The sequence below is a fragment of the Ictalurus punctatus genome, chromosome 4, assembly GCF_001660625.3.
Source record: "Ictalurus punctatus breed USDA103 chromosome 4, Coco_2.0, whole genome shotgun sequence".
Taxonomy (NCBI): Eukaryota; Metazoa; Chordata; class Actinopteri; order Siluriformes; family Ictaluridae; genus Ictalurus; species Ictalurus punctatus.
This window is the reverse complement of record NC_071284.1, coordinates 25,509,253-25,525,272: the sequence shown is the minus strand read 5'-3', so window position 1 is coordinate 25,525,272 and position 16,020 is coordinate 25,509,253. Positions and strand designations below refer to the sequence as shown.

Below are 16,020 nucleotides of genomic sequence, written 5' to 3'. Positions count from 1 at the left end.
TTTTTGTTTGTTTGTTTTCTCTATTTTTGTTTTGGAGTTGTTGGTCCTTGGTTATTTTGTGGATTATTCTTTTGGTTTCCTCAGATCTGTGCATCAATACAATCCTGTCTCAGAGATCTACAGACAAGTCCTTGGACTTCTTGGCTTGGTTTGTGCTCTGACATGCATTGTTAACTGTGGGACCTTATATAGACAGGTGTGTGCCTTTCTAAATCCTGTCCAATCAACTGAATTTACCACAAGTGGACTCCAGTAAAATTGTAGAGACATCTCAAGGATGATCAGTGGAAACAGGATGAACCTGAGCTCAATTTTGAGTGTAAGCTCAATTTTGAGCAAAGGCTGTGCATACTTAAGTACGTGTGCTTAATTTAGTTTTTAATTTAAAAAAAAAAAAAAATTGCAAAGATTTTAAACAAACTTCTTTCACATTGTCATTAGGGGGTATTGTTTGCAGAATTTTGAGGAAAACAATAAATTTAATTAATTAATGCTTTATAAGTTAATAATAGTATTTTATGATCAATGCGAGATTTCACTGGGAGCCAATGCAGTGTTGATAAGATTGGTTTGATGTGGTCATACTTTCTGGTTCTAGTAAGGACTCTAGCACCTGCATTCTGGACTAACTGGAGTTTGTTTATGCTCCTACTGGAACATCCAGACAGTAAGGCATTACAGTAATCTAGTCTAGAGGTGACGAAAGCATGAACTAATATTTTTGCATCATGTAGTGACAATATATTTCTTATCTTAGAAATATTTCTGAGATGGAGTTTGAATTCGGAGTTCGATGGAGTAGGACGCGAAGTTGAAGGCTCCTGCTGATTTCGATTAAAATTGTGATTAATTTGCGCTTTTCGGTCATACAATAGATTTTTACTTATTGTACTCCGTTTCTTTATTTGTACTTTTTAACTCTGTGGCACGTTAAAATGCCTGGAAAGAACATGCAAACCCATGGTAGCATTCAGACACAATTGAGGCCTAGTGTGCGCTCCGCGAGCAAGTCCCCTTCTTCCCCTGAATCCGTGTTGCCGAGCGGTGACCCTGACTTCACCGCACTCAGGCTCTAGCTGCTGGCCTCACTGAGGAAGGACATCGCCAATATGTTTAAAAAGTTGCTCCAGGAGACTCTCGGGGATGTGCTGTCTACTATCCAGCTTGACCTGCAGGCCGTGAAAACACAGCTGGCTAGTGATAAAGTGGCTACCGAAGCTACCATATAAACACTGAAAGGTACTTTTGTGGAAATGGAGCACGCTCTCTCCGGTTGCACCGATGACACAGCGCACATGAAGACTACTATCGAGTCTCTCACTGCGACCGTGACTCAATTAGAGAATAAATGTGAGGATTTGGAGTCGAGGTCACGGCGCAATAACGTTAGGATAGTGGGAGTCCCAGAGGGCCCTGACACATGTACAACTGCTGCTGTAGCAGCCTCATTAAAGGAGGCATTTGGTCTGGAGAATGAGCCGGTTTTGGACCGGTCCCACCCGACCCTTCAACCGAAGCCCAAGCCTGGTGAATGACCACGAGCTATTGTGTGCAGATTCCACTATCACAGTGACCGTGTTGACATTTTAAGCCGTGCGAGAGAGCTCCAATGGATTAAAGTGTGGGGTTTGACCATCTCCGGTTTCCCTGACTACACAGCCAAGATAGCCGGGGCCCGGGCCACATTTAATGAGGTTTGGCATCAACTTCGTGGTATTGAGAGTTTCGGATTTTTATTGAAGATATTGTCGTTACATTACTTCACCTAGATTTTGTGGACTCACTCATCTTAAATCTACATCTGTATTAATGTGGTTCTCTGTTTTGATGCTCTGACTGGGTTAGAGTTTCTGTTTATTTAATTTTATTAGTGTTTTTTCCTCGGTTTTACGTGCTACACTGTTATATTATTTGTTATAAGTCTTTAAAAGTTAAGGACATTACATTTGTTATTGTGCGCAGACTGTTTATCAGACTTGAAGTCAGAAGGGGCGTTTTCTCTTAATGGAACTTTTTGTTTTGGTAACTTTGTTGGTTAGTTCACCTTACTCTTTGAGTAGTTTTCACATTGTGGACAACTTTTGGTTATTGTGGGAAACACTGCTGTCTCCTTTGTTTTATGGAGACTTTGGGTGTGTGTGTTTGGGGGATTGTTGGGGGGAGGGGGAGGAGGTCCCACTTCGGCTCTAATTGGCTATTTATATCCCTATGGTTTCCTTTATTTAAGTGGTTAGTAGTAATATGGATCCCAGCATAGCTGGGACAGGCACGGCTTTAAGATTTATTAGCTGGAACGTCAGAGGTATGGGTAATCCTGTTAAGAGATCTAAGGTTTTTACACATTTGAAACGTTCAAACTCCGATATAGTATTTTTACAGGAGACTCACCTATGTGTTAAAGATCATCATAGATTACACTGCCCTTGGGTGAGTCAAGTCTTCCACTCAAACTTTAATTCGAAGGCAAGAGGGGTCGCTATTTTAATTGGCAAAAGGTCACAGTTTTCCTCCACTAACGTTATTGCTGATGTGAACAGTAGATACAGTATCTCACAAAAGTGAGTACACCCCTCACATTTTTGTAAATTGATTATATCTTTTAATGTGACAACACTGAAGAAATGACACTTTGCTACAATGTAAAGTAGTGAGTGTACAGCTTGTGTAACAAGTGCTGTCCCCTCAAAATAACTCAACACACAGCCATTAATGTCTAAACCACTGGAAACAAAAGTGAGTACACCCCTAAGTGAGAATGTCCAAATTGGGCCCCATTAGCCATTTTACCTCCCCGGTGTCATGTGACTTGTTAGTGTTACAAGGTCTCAGGTGTGAATGGGGAGCAGGTATGTTAAATTTTGTGTCATCGCTCTCACACTCCCTCATACTGGTCACTGGAAGTTCAACATGGCACCTCATTGCAAATAACTCTTTGAGGGTCTGAAAAAAAGAATTGTTGCTCTACGTAAAGATGGCCTAGGCTATAATAATATTGCCAAGACCCTGACACTGAGCTGCAGCAATGTGGCCAAGACCATACAACGGTTAAACAGGACAGGTTCCACTCAGAACTGGCCTCGCCATGGTCGACCAAAGAGGTTGAGTGCACGTGCTTAGCATCATATCCAGAGGTTGTCTTTGGGAAATAGATGTATGAGTGCTGCCAGCATTGCTGCAGAGGTTGAAGGGGTGGGGGGTCAGCCTGTCAGTGCTCAGACCATATGCCATACACTGCATCAAATTGGTCTGCATGGATGTCGTCCCAGAAGGAAGCCTCTTCTAAAGATGATGCACAAGAAAGCCCGAAAACAGTTTGCTGAAGACAAGCAGACTAAGGACATTGATTACTGGAACCATGTCCTGTGGTCTGATGAGACCAAGATAAACTTATTTGGTTCAGATGGTGTCAAGCGTGTGTGGCAGCAACTAGGTGAGGAGTACAAAGACAAGTCTGTCTTGCCTACAGTCAAGCATGGTGGTGAGAATATCATGGTCTGGGGCTGCATAAGTGCTGCCGCCACTGGGGAGCTACAGTTCATTGAGGGAACCATAAATGCCAACATGTATGGTGACATACTGAAGCAGAGCATGATCCCCTCCCTTCGGAGACTGGGCCGCAGGGCAGTTGTTTGGACTCTACATTTTCAGTGTGGTATGACAAGGGCATTAAAAAAGTTAGAAATCTGTATGCCGATGGTGTCTTTGATAGCTTTGCCAATCTGTCATCTACTTATGACCTCCCTGTGATGCATCTCTTTTGTTATTTTCAAATTCGGAATTTCGTTTCTAGACATTTTCCTAATTTCCCCTCTGCGCCTCCTGAACAGGCTTGGGAAAGATTGTTTTCAAACAATCCACATCAGAGAGGAATGATTTCTAGGATTCATGATTTTATTCTGGCGCTAGGTAGTGAGGCGAGCACCAAAAATAAGAATGCGTGGGAAACGGAGTTAGGAGTACAGATAAGTGAAGAGTGTTGGGAACATGCTATAGGGAGGGTACAGTCTACTACTTCTTGTGCTCATCTTGGACTTATCCAGTTCAAAGTTTTACACAGCGTCCATCTGTCCAAGTCGAGACTTTCTGTAATATATCCGGACGTAGAGGACAAGTGTGATAAATGCCATGGCACTCCCTGTCATCTTGGCCATAAGAGAGAGATAGTTTGTATATATTGTAACCGTAGTTTTGACAGGTATAGGTCAAAGGTCAAAAAGATACACATTCTAACTCTCTATATCTAGATCAAAGGTCATGATCATAAAAATATGAATAGTTATGTTAAATCTGGATCACATCCATTCGTGACCATACATGGTGTGGCCATGTGTTTTTCCGCCCCACACACGTTGCGCACACATGGTACATCTTTTCACATAGAATATGAAACTCTCTGTGGTAGGTCATAAAATATATATAGTTATGTTAAATCTGGTTCACATCCAAATCGTGACCATACCTGGTACGGCCATGTGCCCCCCCCCACCCCACCACACACACACACAAGTTGCACACTCATGTTTTTTTCTAACACTCTGTGGTAGGTCATAAAATATATATAGTTATGTTAAATCTGGTTCACATCCAAATCGTGACCATACCTGGTACGGCCATGTGTCCCGAAAAAAGCTCACCCTTTGTTGGGAAGAATAGAAAAAATGTTAGAACATGAAAAGATTCAATATTGGGTAATGTCAAACGGATGTACAGCCGGGTTTTTTTTCGATGCAGAAAAAGGAACCGTTTTGCTTTTCAAGTTCTCGGTCCCGGGAACACACGATCTTTTCCTTTCACGTAGAATATGAAGCACTCCGAGTCAGGCCTAGGTCAAAAGGTCAACAACGTAAAACCCCCGTTCTGATGCATTCCCGAGCACAAACACACCCCACACACACACACACACTCGAATGCATACGAACCTGTTTATAAAGTCGAGCGCTTCGAAAGTTTTAACATCGGAAAAGGTTCGACCGAATTTCCAGAGTCAGTTCTTCACTACTTCGAAAGTTTGAACATCGGCAAAGTTCAACAGAATTTCCAGAGTCTATCCTTCACTACTTCCAGACACCATGGATTTCTCAGCAGGTAAAAATTTGTATTTTAATCAATTAATAGTTAAATATAAATTGAAATACAATGTTTATGTAATTATCCAGTAGGCAATGATATTGATATAAACTTAGAACTAATCATTCTGAGTACAAAAATCATCATCCTTATCTGGTCATTATGTAATCTGGTACGATACTTTATCTAAATTGTAAATATTCATTACATTTATATTACAGTGCAAGACCGAGTTAAGCTCATCTGATTCTAGTGTATAGGTCATTAAAATTTGTCTCTTAGATCTATGTAGTGATCTAAAATGAGAATGTTAAGTTATTAAAAGTATGTTTTACTGTTTTATAGACAGCTTGGTGATTATTTCTGATGAGATTCCCGAAACAACCACTCATGACCTTTTGAATCTGAGTTCCACACGTAAGTCACAACATAAAATTGTGAATGTTTCATGCTGTAAAAGTCTTTCATATGTGAATATAACATTGTTTCTATCATATTCAGAATTTGAGGGAAACGTGACTAACAGTGATTATGACGGAGATATTTCAGGTGAGTTGTAGTATATTTACATTCTATTTACGCAGCACAAAAAATAAATAAATAAAAGCTCTTTCACATGTTCTGTGACTTATAGATACGAGTGATGCAATAGAAGACCAAGAGGAAATCATCTCGGAAACCGACATTCAACAAGACATCGAACTACAACAGATCTGCGCAGTGTGGCGTGAATTCTTCGAAGCAAAGACTGATTTATTGGAAAACTTTGGACAGATTGATTATACACTTGATTCTGGTCGAGGTACAGATTTTATCCCTTTACTGTACAGCACGCTTGAAAATGTGAATAGATGTCTCACAGTGAGCATAAAGTTGATTAGAAAATTGTATGATAGATATGGCGCAGAAACGACTGAAATGCAGTTCGGATATGGAGACTAAAAAAAAGAGAACCGAAAATTGTCCATTATCACATGATTTCTTTTATGACGGAAACCAGAGTTTTTCAAATGATTCGCACACACCCCTGAACCCATGTTTAACTGAAGCGATCAACCGGCTGAACGAAAGTTTAATTCCGTCACACCAAGTCGTTAGTGAGAGACCTAATCAGAGTCCAAATCACGTCGTATCAAACACAACGGTGATGCCAAATGATATATTTTCTGAATTAAATCAATGTCTGTTAGAGTTACATAATAACCTAAATGAACACGGTCATTCAGTACAAATAAACCCTGATCTAATCGATGCAGTCAATCAGTTGAATGAAAATTTAAGATCGTCAGAACAGAGCAATACTCAAAATGAAAACCCCAGTCGAAATTCCATTCAAACTGTATCAAGTACGCCGGTGACGTCGCACGACATATTTTTCGAATTAAATCAATGTCTGTTAGAGCTACAAAATAACCTAATTGAACAAAGAGAATCTATGCAGATAAATCCATGTTTAATAGACGTGGTGAATCAAATCAATGAAAATATGTCATTATCTCCCGTTCAGAATATCGTCTCGACTCCAGAAAACGCTCAGGAACCTAGACCGTTATGTTCTCATGATATGATACACGAACTTAATCAAAGTCTTATGAGGATAAATGACGGTCTTGTTAACTTAATCGAAAACCCTGACAATATTGCACAAAATTCGGAAAACGATAATGAACGCAACCGCCCAATGGAAAACATACACTCACCTAATACCCAAGATTCTCAAATGGAAAACACACATTCGCCCGATACCCAAGATTCTCAAATGGAAAACTCGCCCGATATCCAAGTAGAGCAAGAGGGTGATGGATTAGATCCTAATATTAGAATAATTAATCGGGAAAGATTCAACAACACTGAGATTAGGAGAAGAGTGAATTTTTCTTCTATCGCGAACGTTGACAGCTTTGCAGATTTTTATAATTATGTTTTAGAGATTTTAAACAGCGCGATTGAAATCGCTAACAATTTAATTTCTGCCAAGGATGTAGTCACCGTTGAAATTAGAGGTGATACGATCAATGTTTCATCACGCGTTCAATTAGACAATGGTGTCATCGATTTAGGTTCTTTTCTGACCATGCTCGAAAATGCAATTCAGAGTAAACGTGAAATTTTTACCGATAATACCCTTGAAATAGTTGTCCAAATCGTTCGACCACCTCGGGGTGGTGGAATTAGAAGGAAAATAGGCCATATATTCAAAACAGAAACCTTGCAGAAGAAAATGCAGCATCTATACATTTTTCACAACAGAGACAACATGTGCTTCGCCTTGTGTGTTAGCCAACTTTTGAATCGTGAAAAAAATGATTTTGAAACCGAACAAATCGCTAGAAAATTACAACACGATGTGGGATTATCGGTAAACACCGCTGTCAGCTTCGCTGACGTACCGAGATTTGAGAGACATTTGAATTGCAAAATCGTAATCGTACACTGTTCTGCTAGCAAAGCCGGATACTCTTTCTTTCAAACTAGCAAGACTCCCCACGAAAAAAACATTTACTTGTTTTTACATGACAACCACTATTACGGGGTTAAAAGTATCAACGGACTTTTAGGAACGAGTCATGTTTGTCATTTCTGCCATTCGGGGTTTGACGTTTTATGGAAGCATAAATGCGCTTATAGCTGCAACGTTTGTCACGACCCCGATTGTTACAAATACCCTAAGAATGTTACTAAATGTCCAGAGTGTCAGAGACTGTGTAGCTCCCAATACTGTTTCGAGATGCATAAAGCAAAGATTCAATCGCACAAAGGCGAATATTCTATGTGTGAAACGGGATTCTACTGCGGTAAATGTAAACGTGTGATAAGGGATAAACCTTCTAATCGTGAGAATCACGTATGTGCCCATTCGAAATGCATACTCTGTGGCCAAAAACTCGATGAGGATATCGAGCATAGATGTTTTATACAGAGGGCCAGGAAAGAAAGCGAAAATACGGATTATGTGTTTTACGATTTCAAGACTAGGCAGGAAACAGGAACACATGTAGCTAATTTCATATGCTGTATTGATTTTAAGGGTGAGGAGTGGGTGGCTGAAGGGGATGATTGCGTCAGTGCCTTCTTTAAAAAGTTTCGGTGTAATGCATACCACGGATACAAGTTTATAGCCCATAACGCTAGAGGGTTCGATTCATACCTTTTGTTAAACCATTTAGTGAAAGAAGGAATCACACCCGAAATCATAGCACAAGGCGGTAAAATTTTGTGTTTCATCGATACCGCGTTTCGTCAGTCCTACATTGATAGTCTATCGTTCTTACCCATGAAATTGAGTAGCATCCCAAAAGCCATGGGTTTTTCGGAAAGCAAGAAAGGCTATTTTCCCCATTTCTGGAACACCGTAGAACATCAGGATTACGTTGGGCCGTATCCTGACCCTAAGTTTTACGGTGTAGATGGCATGATGCCTAAGGATAGAGAAGAATTCTTTAAGTGGTACAGAACGGTTTCTGACAAAGTCTTTGATTTCAAGAAAGAGATGGCGGAATACTGTGTGAACGATGTAGAAATTTTGAGAAAGGGTTGTATAGCTTTCAGACAAGAAATTCTGGATAGTACAAAGGTCGATCCTTTTAAATGCATAACGATCGCATCTGTGTGCATGAAAATCTTTAGAACCAACTTCCTGCGTAAAGACACTTTAGCTATTCCGCCTCTTGATAATTACATCACCACTCAGAAATCTTTCTCAACACCTTCCATACAATGGCTCGAATATGTTTCAAAAACGCAAAACCTACCCATTCGCCACGCGTTGAACGAAGGTGAAGTCAGGTTCGGTACCTATTACGTAGATGGTTACTGTGAGGAAGGGGAAAACCGTAAGGTTTTTGAGTTTCTTGGGTGTTTTTATCACGGCTGTGAAAAGTGTTTTCCCTCAATGACCCCGCATCCTCTTACCAAATCAAACGCAACCTTCGGAGATATCCGTCAAAAATCGATGGAGAGAATTAAGAATTTGCGAGACACTCTCAATTTGCAAGTCACTCTGATGTGGGAACACGAGTGGAATGAAATGAAGAAAAACGACAATCTCGTGCAAAATTTTCTAAAAGACTTTGACTTTCCTGAGCGTTTAAACCCTTGAGATGCTCTTTACGGCGGTCGAACAAATGCGATAAACTTGCATTATGTAGCTCAACCCGGTGAGAGAATCGATTATTTCGACTTTACCTCGCTTTACCCATTCGTAAATAAGACAAAGACATACCCGATCGATCACCCTATCATCATTTATCGTGACTTTCAACCTCTGAAAAATTACTTTGGTATCATTAGAGCAAAGGTATTACCACCTAGGGGTCTGTGGGCACCTGTTCTACCATTTTGTGTAAAAAGCAAACTCCTCTTTCCTCTATGTAGAACGTGTGCCGAACATCAGTTAAAACATTGCGATCATACGGCTCAGGAGAGAGCTCTTACCGGAACATGGGCATCTATCGAAATTGAGAAAGCCGTCGAAAAAGGTTACAAAATTCTAAAAGTGTTTGAAGTGTGGCCCTTTCCTAAAAGGTCTGATAAGCTTTTTACGAGATATATTAAAATGTTCCTCAAGACCAAACAGGAAAGTTCAGGTTATCCGTCCTGGGTCGTTGATGAATCATCTAAACGTGAGTACATTCGCAAATATAAGGAGAACGAAGGGATTACGTTGGATCCGAAATTTATCACTGTTAATCCTGCCAAAAGATCCGTGGCTAAACTCGCACTAAATTCGTTGTGGGGTAAGATGTGTCAAAGACCAGACAGATCGAACACGACCTTAATTCGAGATCCTGCCGAGTTTTTACAGTTCATGTTCTCCGATATTTATAATGTGAGTCAGTTCTCTTTTTTGAATGAGGAGGTGGCTATGGTACAGTGGCGTTACGCAGACAAGAGATTGATTAAACCGCTAAACGCTAATGTATTCATCGGCATTTTCACTACAGCGTACGCTAGGCTTGAGCTGTACAATTTGATGGATCGATTGGATCAGCGTTGTTTGTACACAGACACAGATAGCGTCATTTTTAAAAGTAAGGAAGGTGACTGGATGCCACCCTTAAGCGATTACTTGGGTGGTCTTACCAGCGAACTAGATGATGGCGATCAAATCGTGGAATTTGTAAGCGCAGGTCCTAAAACCTACGGTTACAAAACCATGAAAGGAAAAACAACCATGAAAGCTAAAGGCATTACTTTAAATTATATCAATTCTGAAATTGTTAATTTGAAATCACTAACAGAACTGGTGGACGAGCGAGTGAAAAATCCGGATCATACAGGTCATCTCGTAACCACGCATAACCAAATCGTGAGAGATAAAAAGGGGTTTCATTTGAGAAACAAATCACAGTTGAAAAGGTTCAGGGTTGTGTACGATAAGCGTGTTTTATTATCTGATTTTACAACTCTCCCTTACGGCTATTGACTATTCTTGTATATATGTGTATATAGTTTCTGTTGATGTGTTTTGTAAAGGAAAATATGAACGTGACTGCTTTTGACGCTAGGATGCAACTTCCCTTTTCATGTATCGTATGTGGACCGAGTAATAGTGGAAAATCTTTTTTTATAAAAATGCTGTTGGAAAACTGTAAAGAGGCAATGTCGGTTGTTCCGGAAAACATTGTCTGGTGTTATACGTGTTGGCAGCCTCTGTACGATGAATTATTGACCAGAATAAAAATAATTTTTCTTCAAGGAATCCCTGATTCTTTGTGTGATGACGAACTATTTCCTCCAAATAAAAAAAACTTGTTGGTAATCGATGACTTGATGGAAACCGCCAGTAAAAATGACGAAGTAGAAAAGGCTTTTACAAAATACACACACCACAGAAATCTGAGCGTCATCTACCTCGTTCAAAACTTGTTTTTTCAAGGCAAGACCAGTAGAACAATCAACCTGAACACCAACTACATGGTTCTTTTTAAAAACCCTAGAGATAAATTACAGATCAGCATACTGGCTCGTCAAATGTATCCGGGTAACAGCAAGTATTTTTTAGAATGCTTTCTCGATGCCGTCTCTAGACCTTACGGGTATTTATTTGTTGACCTGAAAGCACAAACGCCAGAAGAACTTCGTCTCCGTTCAGGGTTGTTTCCGAGGGAGAAACCGGTTGTGTATGTTCCGAAGAAGAAGAAAAAACTTTAAAGTATCGACACCAAATGTCTGAGCGATTGAAAAAAACCCTCCCGTTGCTGAATTCATTACACAGGTCTCCATCCCGAAGGAGAAAGGATATATTACGCGATGCGCCCACAGATCTCATCCTGAGCATATGTGAACTAGCTTTAAACGTGCTCAGGGGAAACATACCACTGACGACAAAACAGTATCGGGTTTTAAAAAAACAAAAAAAATGGATCAAACTATTTGCTGATAAAAGAGCATCCGTTGAAAGAAAAAGGAAAGTTATTAATCAATCCGGAGGATTTCTTCTGCCTTTGCTCAGTGTAGCCATTCCTTTTATAAGCAGCTTAATCGCGTCCCGCAACAATTAACATGGAGACTGCTGAGAAAATGTATTTAGTCCCTCAACATCAGATCGATAAACTTAGAAACATCACCGCGGAGAAGGAAACCATAAGAAAGACTGTTGAAAACAACTTGGACGATGCAATACGTGGTATTTTATCAAGGACTGATCTGAACGAATACGATAAGGCGAAACTCTACGCGTCTGTGCTGCAAAATTTTTTAAACTTGGTTAAAGTAGGAGAGCAGGAAACCGCCCAATTGACCCTGTCTCTACCTAAAATATCGGAAAGCAAAACGGAAGCAGCTGTGACCGAACCCCCCAAAGACGAGATCGTGCAAGAGGTTCTCGCTAACATTTCTGCTAGAAACAAAAGAAACGCTTCGTACATTATGGAAAAACTTTTAAAAGCCGGGGCTGCGTGGAACGATAGCGGTGAATTTATTTTTAAAGGAAACACTATCAAAGGATCTCACATGGTGGATTTGCTAAAAAATCTCACGGCCCCTCATCGAGTATCCGACGAACGGAGGCCTTTAGGTTGGAAAGAGTTCTTACAGACAGTAGCCAACCTAAATATACCCTTTTCAGCAATACCTAATGGCGGTGTTCGACGCAAAATATCTGACATAAAAAGATCTAAAGATATCTCTCATCTTGTTTCCCCACCTAAAAGCAAAGACTACGATTCTGAGCCAGTTTTCAAATCCCCCGTTTTTAACCGTACTGACTGGTTTGGTTTTTGAAAATGACGAGGGACAAAGCATGTTATGTTATGTTACCCTTTATTTCAATAAAATAACTTTTGTTTAACATTTTTCTTGTGAAGCATCGTCATTTAACATTCCACTACATATGCAAATGAAACATATCTAGAGAGTTAACACATTGTACACATGTAATTGAATGCTTTTTATTTACTCTAGGGTACATTTTTTTAACGAATGACACAACTGTGTTATCATTTCTAATTAAATCTTTGCTATACATAGACATAATACGGTTAAATGAATAACCTTTAGCTTTGTGACACAGAAAAAACACACAGTGTTGCCCGCAGCAAAGCGACGTAAAGTTTTGAACTTGTACAGGGTTATAATTTATTTTGCAACAGTTCTTTGTCAAAAAATAATGAATCGATCGAGGAAAGAGTTTGTAGTCTGGAGGGTTTCCGTACGAGTCAAAAAATTCTCCTGTGTTTTCGTCATTAAGGCATAACGCTAGCCAGTGCTCACCCGGCATGTGTCTCGGATGTGTGTTTACGATGAATAAAGCTGGAAACTTTCTCAGAGTACTTGTAGGTAGCTCGTCACAGGCCATCACGCCATGAAATATTTTATCTATTTCAGGACAACTTCTCATAACCTCCGTTAGTTCTCTGGTATCCATGAGTTACTGGTAATCGATGAGCACGTTTCTTCGATTGTTTATTTCTAGAATGCTGTCAAAACTGGCATACACTATTAGATTCACCGTGATCGGAAGTGGTTGACGAAATCTGAGTTCCAATCGCATATTGCCTGATTTTATTAATGACAAATGTTGCCCACAATCGTCATCGGGATTCAGGTTGAAAGCGAATAAAGTATATCCGTTCAGGTACTCTTCTCTGTTTATCGACAGTGCCTGATTTTTCAGCTGCTTTCCTGATGCTAAAATTAAAGAATGGAATTCACGGACCACGTTACCGGACTGAAAAACAGACTGAAACGGCTTTGCAGGATATTGCGTACCATCTACGTACAGCGCGATAAACTCTGCATCGTAATGTTTAAAATTAAAAGGGTTTTTATTGTACGACCCGCTGAAGGCGTCGTTGTCAACCATCCCAAAGATAATGGTTTTAGGTAAGGGACCGAGGAAGAGGTTCTCTTGTGAACAAATGCGGCTCCCTGCAGCTAGACTGAAGGTCTTCAAACAGACTCTTTCGATCGGATACTTGGCTGTGGCGGTGAGAAGTGCTTGTCCGTGACCGATTTTTACAGACGGTGAGACGGTTACTTTCTTCACAAAAAGAGAAGCGTTGAGTATTTTCAGATTGAAATTTGCATTTCCTTCCTTCATCAAACAGAATTCAGCTTTGCTGCGAACCATTTTAATCCTCAAATCGATCCCGTTCAGTAAAAGTTTATCCTGAAAAAATATATCCGAGTGAATGTGTCCAATCAGGTCGAAGGTGTTGCTTTCAGCACTGAAACTGGCCCTTTTTTTGAGATCTTCGTTTCGTCCGTCCGGGTCTGTGGCGTCCATATGCCCCGCTGTGTCTTTGTAGAATAGCCCGGTGCAAAATTGTGTTTCCAGTGTATCTTTTCCATAGTTGATAAGACTTTCAAAGGTGGCACGGTATGGGTATGTACTGCTAGATTGAGAAATAGGACGATCCCCGAGCATGACATCCACTTGTGAAAAAAGTGAGGCTACGGGGTAGTTAACGACCCCAACCTTTGCATCGTTAGCTATATTGGAACCGTCGGGGTTCACGATTTTACAGGTCAGATGTAAAAAAGTGTTGTTCAAGTCGAGGTAATCCTCCCCGTTTCCAGCCACATAGAACTCCAGGGGCCCGTTGTCCGTAAGAGCGGAAAGTGGTGGTATTTCGACATAAGTGTACTTTTCGATACTCGTTTGGGTAAAAGGTAATGTGAAAATATCCAATTCTGTCTTGGTACACTCTGAGGATAGACTGTGTAAGAACGCCATGATGTTAGAAAATGTTCAGCCGATTTCTCTTGTGAGAGATGTAAGGGTGCCTGTTGCCTCTCTGCTCGGTCTTTTTCACACTGTTCTTGATTTTAGTAACCTTACGTCTTTTATTAGGAACCACATGTCGACGCCCTGGGAGCCTTTTAGATTTTTTACACGCAATCAACGCAAGCCCCGATCCGTCTTGATTCTGAGCTTGTGTCTTGCTCATAATGTTGTTGAATACGTCACTTACGAACCCTTTAGCAGCTGTTTTTAAATGAGGCTTTGCAATAGCAAAACCCCTTTTGAGGAACGGAACCGCCATTCTAAAAAGACCCTTGAACAGTCCTCCTAGCCCCGACCCATACATGGTGGGGGCGCCTTGAAACCCAGGAAGACCATTTCCAGCCTGGTGGACATAATAATCCACGTAGGTCTGCGGGTGAACGTAGCCCCTATCCATCATTTTACATACGGAACGAATGTTTAGCGGGTCTAAAGTGTAGTTTAGCAATAAATTTCCCGTAACTAAAAGGTATAGGCTTGTTCTGATCCGTTTTGACTTCGATTACTATATCGGTAATGTGGTTCTTGGTGAGAGGTACGTAATGCAACTTATCATAAGTAATTGTGACGACTTTGTTGTTTTCACCCGTTATATGTACGCATCTCAGTAACGGAGCAAAACTGTCACCAACTCGTTGATACTCGATAACGTCTGTATATACATACATCGTATAAAAGCCTGCGTGAATATCAGAGGGGTTAGGCGCTTCTGGTTCTCGGGCCGTTATCGGAACACCGGGGTTCATACCGAGCATATATGCTAATTTTCCATTAGCTTTGAACGCAAAATGTTTTTGGGATACGATGCGTATTTTATTTTTCATAGGGTTATAGAATAGCTCTATTCCGAGCTCCATTTTCTTTATGTTGTTGTTGATTTCACTAACCCCTTCATCGATATTTTTATAATATCCTGGAGTGATATTAAAGTTACTGTTTTGTGTTCTCTTTCCATCCCTCTGAATAATATGACACATACTGTCTTCCTCCGTTAACGAGTACCAACTCTGGATATATTGAACCTCTGCGGGCGATACTTCCCATATTCCGTTCAAATCGATTGGTTTGGCGAATTTAGTAGTGTAATGCGAGATCTTATTATTAGGGTAAATATCCAAAGACGCGTTGCTTGGAAGGGTCACAAAGAAACCACACTCTTCCATGGTTTAATGAGTATAGTTTTCAGTTTTGTTCATGGTGATCCTTTTGTTATGTTAACTACGTCTTCGACCGGAACCCACGAATTAAATTTATCGGGCCAACCCACCCATTTCACCAGGCAGATTTTTTTCTGGTTTCGGGTCTTTTCAGACAAGATTTTCTCAATTTTAAACGTCTTGTCCTTACCGATAATGATCTTTTGTAGCTCGGGTTCATAAAATGTTCCGTCAATTTTTTCACCATCATAGTCTTGTAATTTATACACTGGGGGATCTCTCGGTATCCGTTCGGAGATTGTAAAATATTCATCCGTAAAGTTTTGCTCGTATCCTTTCTCAAACTGTCTTTTTAAACGAGAAATTCTAACGATATCACCAATTTTAAACTTGAAATTTAGTTTCTTTAATTTAGGTGTGAACAATCCGTAGAGGGTTTTAAATACTCTGAAGGAATTGGATTCGTTGACCTCGGCAGGTTTCATTTTGATGCTGGAATGGTAATTGTGATTGTACGCTTGAATCAAATCCTGAACTATGTCGATGTATTTTCTCGTGTTAAAAGCG

At 40.3% G+C, this 16,020-nt stretch overlaps 1 protein-coding gene across 1 annotated transcript; it reads left to right on the top strand.

The window, feature by feature from the left end:
* The first annotated feature begins 4,625 nt into the window (after positions 1–4,625).
* Positions 4,626–10,764, top strand: LOC124626975 (uncharacterized). Its single transcript, XM_053678084.1, has 3 exons — positions 4,626–5,484; positions 5,569–5,616; positions 5,702–10,764. Exon 3 carries the CDS (start codon positions 5,957–5,959, stop codon positions 9,164–9,166), a length of 3,210 nt encoding a protein of 1,069 aa, XP_053534059.1. The 5' UTR covers positions 4,626–5,484; positions 5,569–5,616; positions 5,702–5,956; the 3' UTR covers positions 9,167–10,764.
* Positions 10,765–16,020: the final 5,256 nt, after the last annotated feature.

Coding starts and splice junctions, on each gene's coding strand:
- LOC124626975 (XM_053678084.1), top strand. CDS start 5,957: ATGATAGATATGGCGCAGAAACGACTGAAATGCAGTTCGGATATGGAG.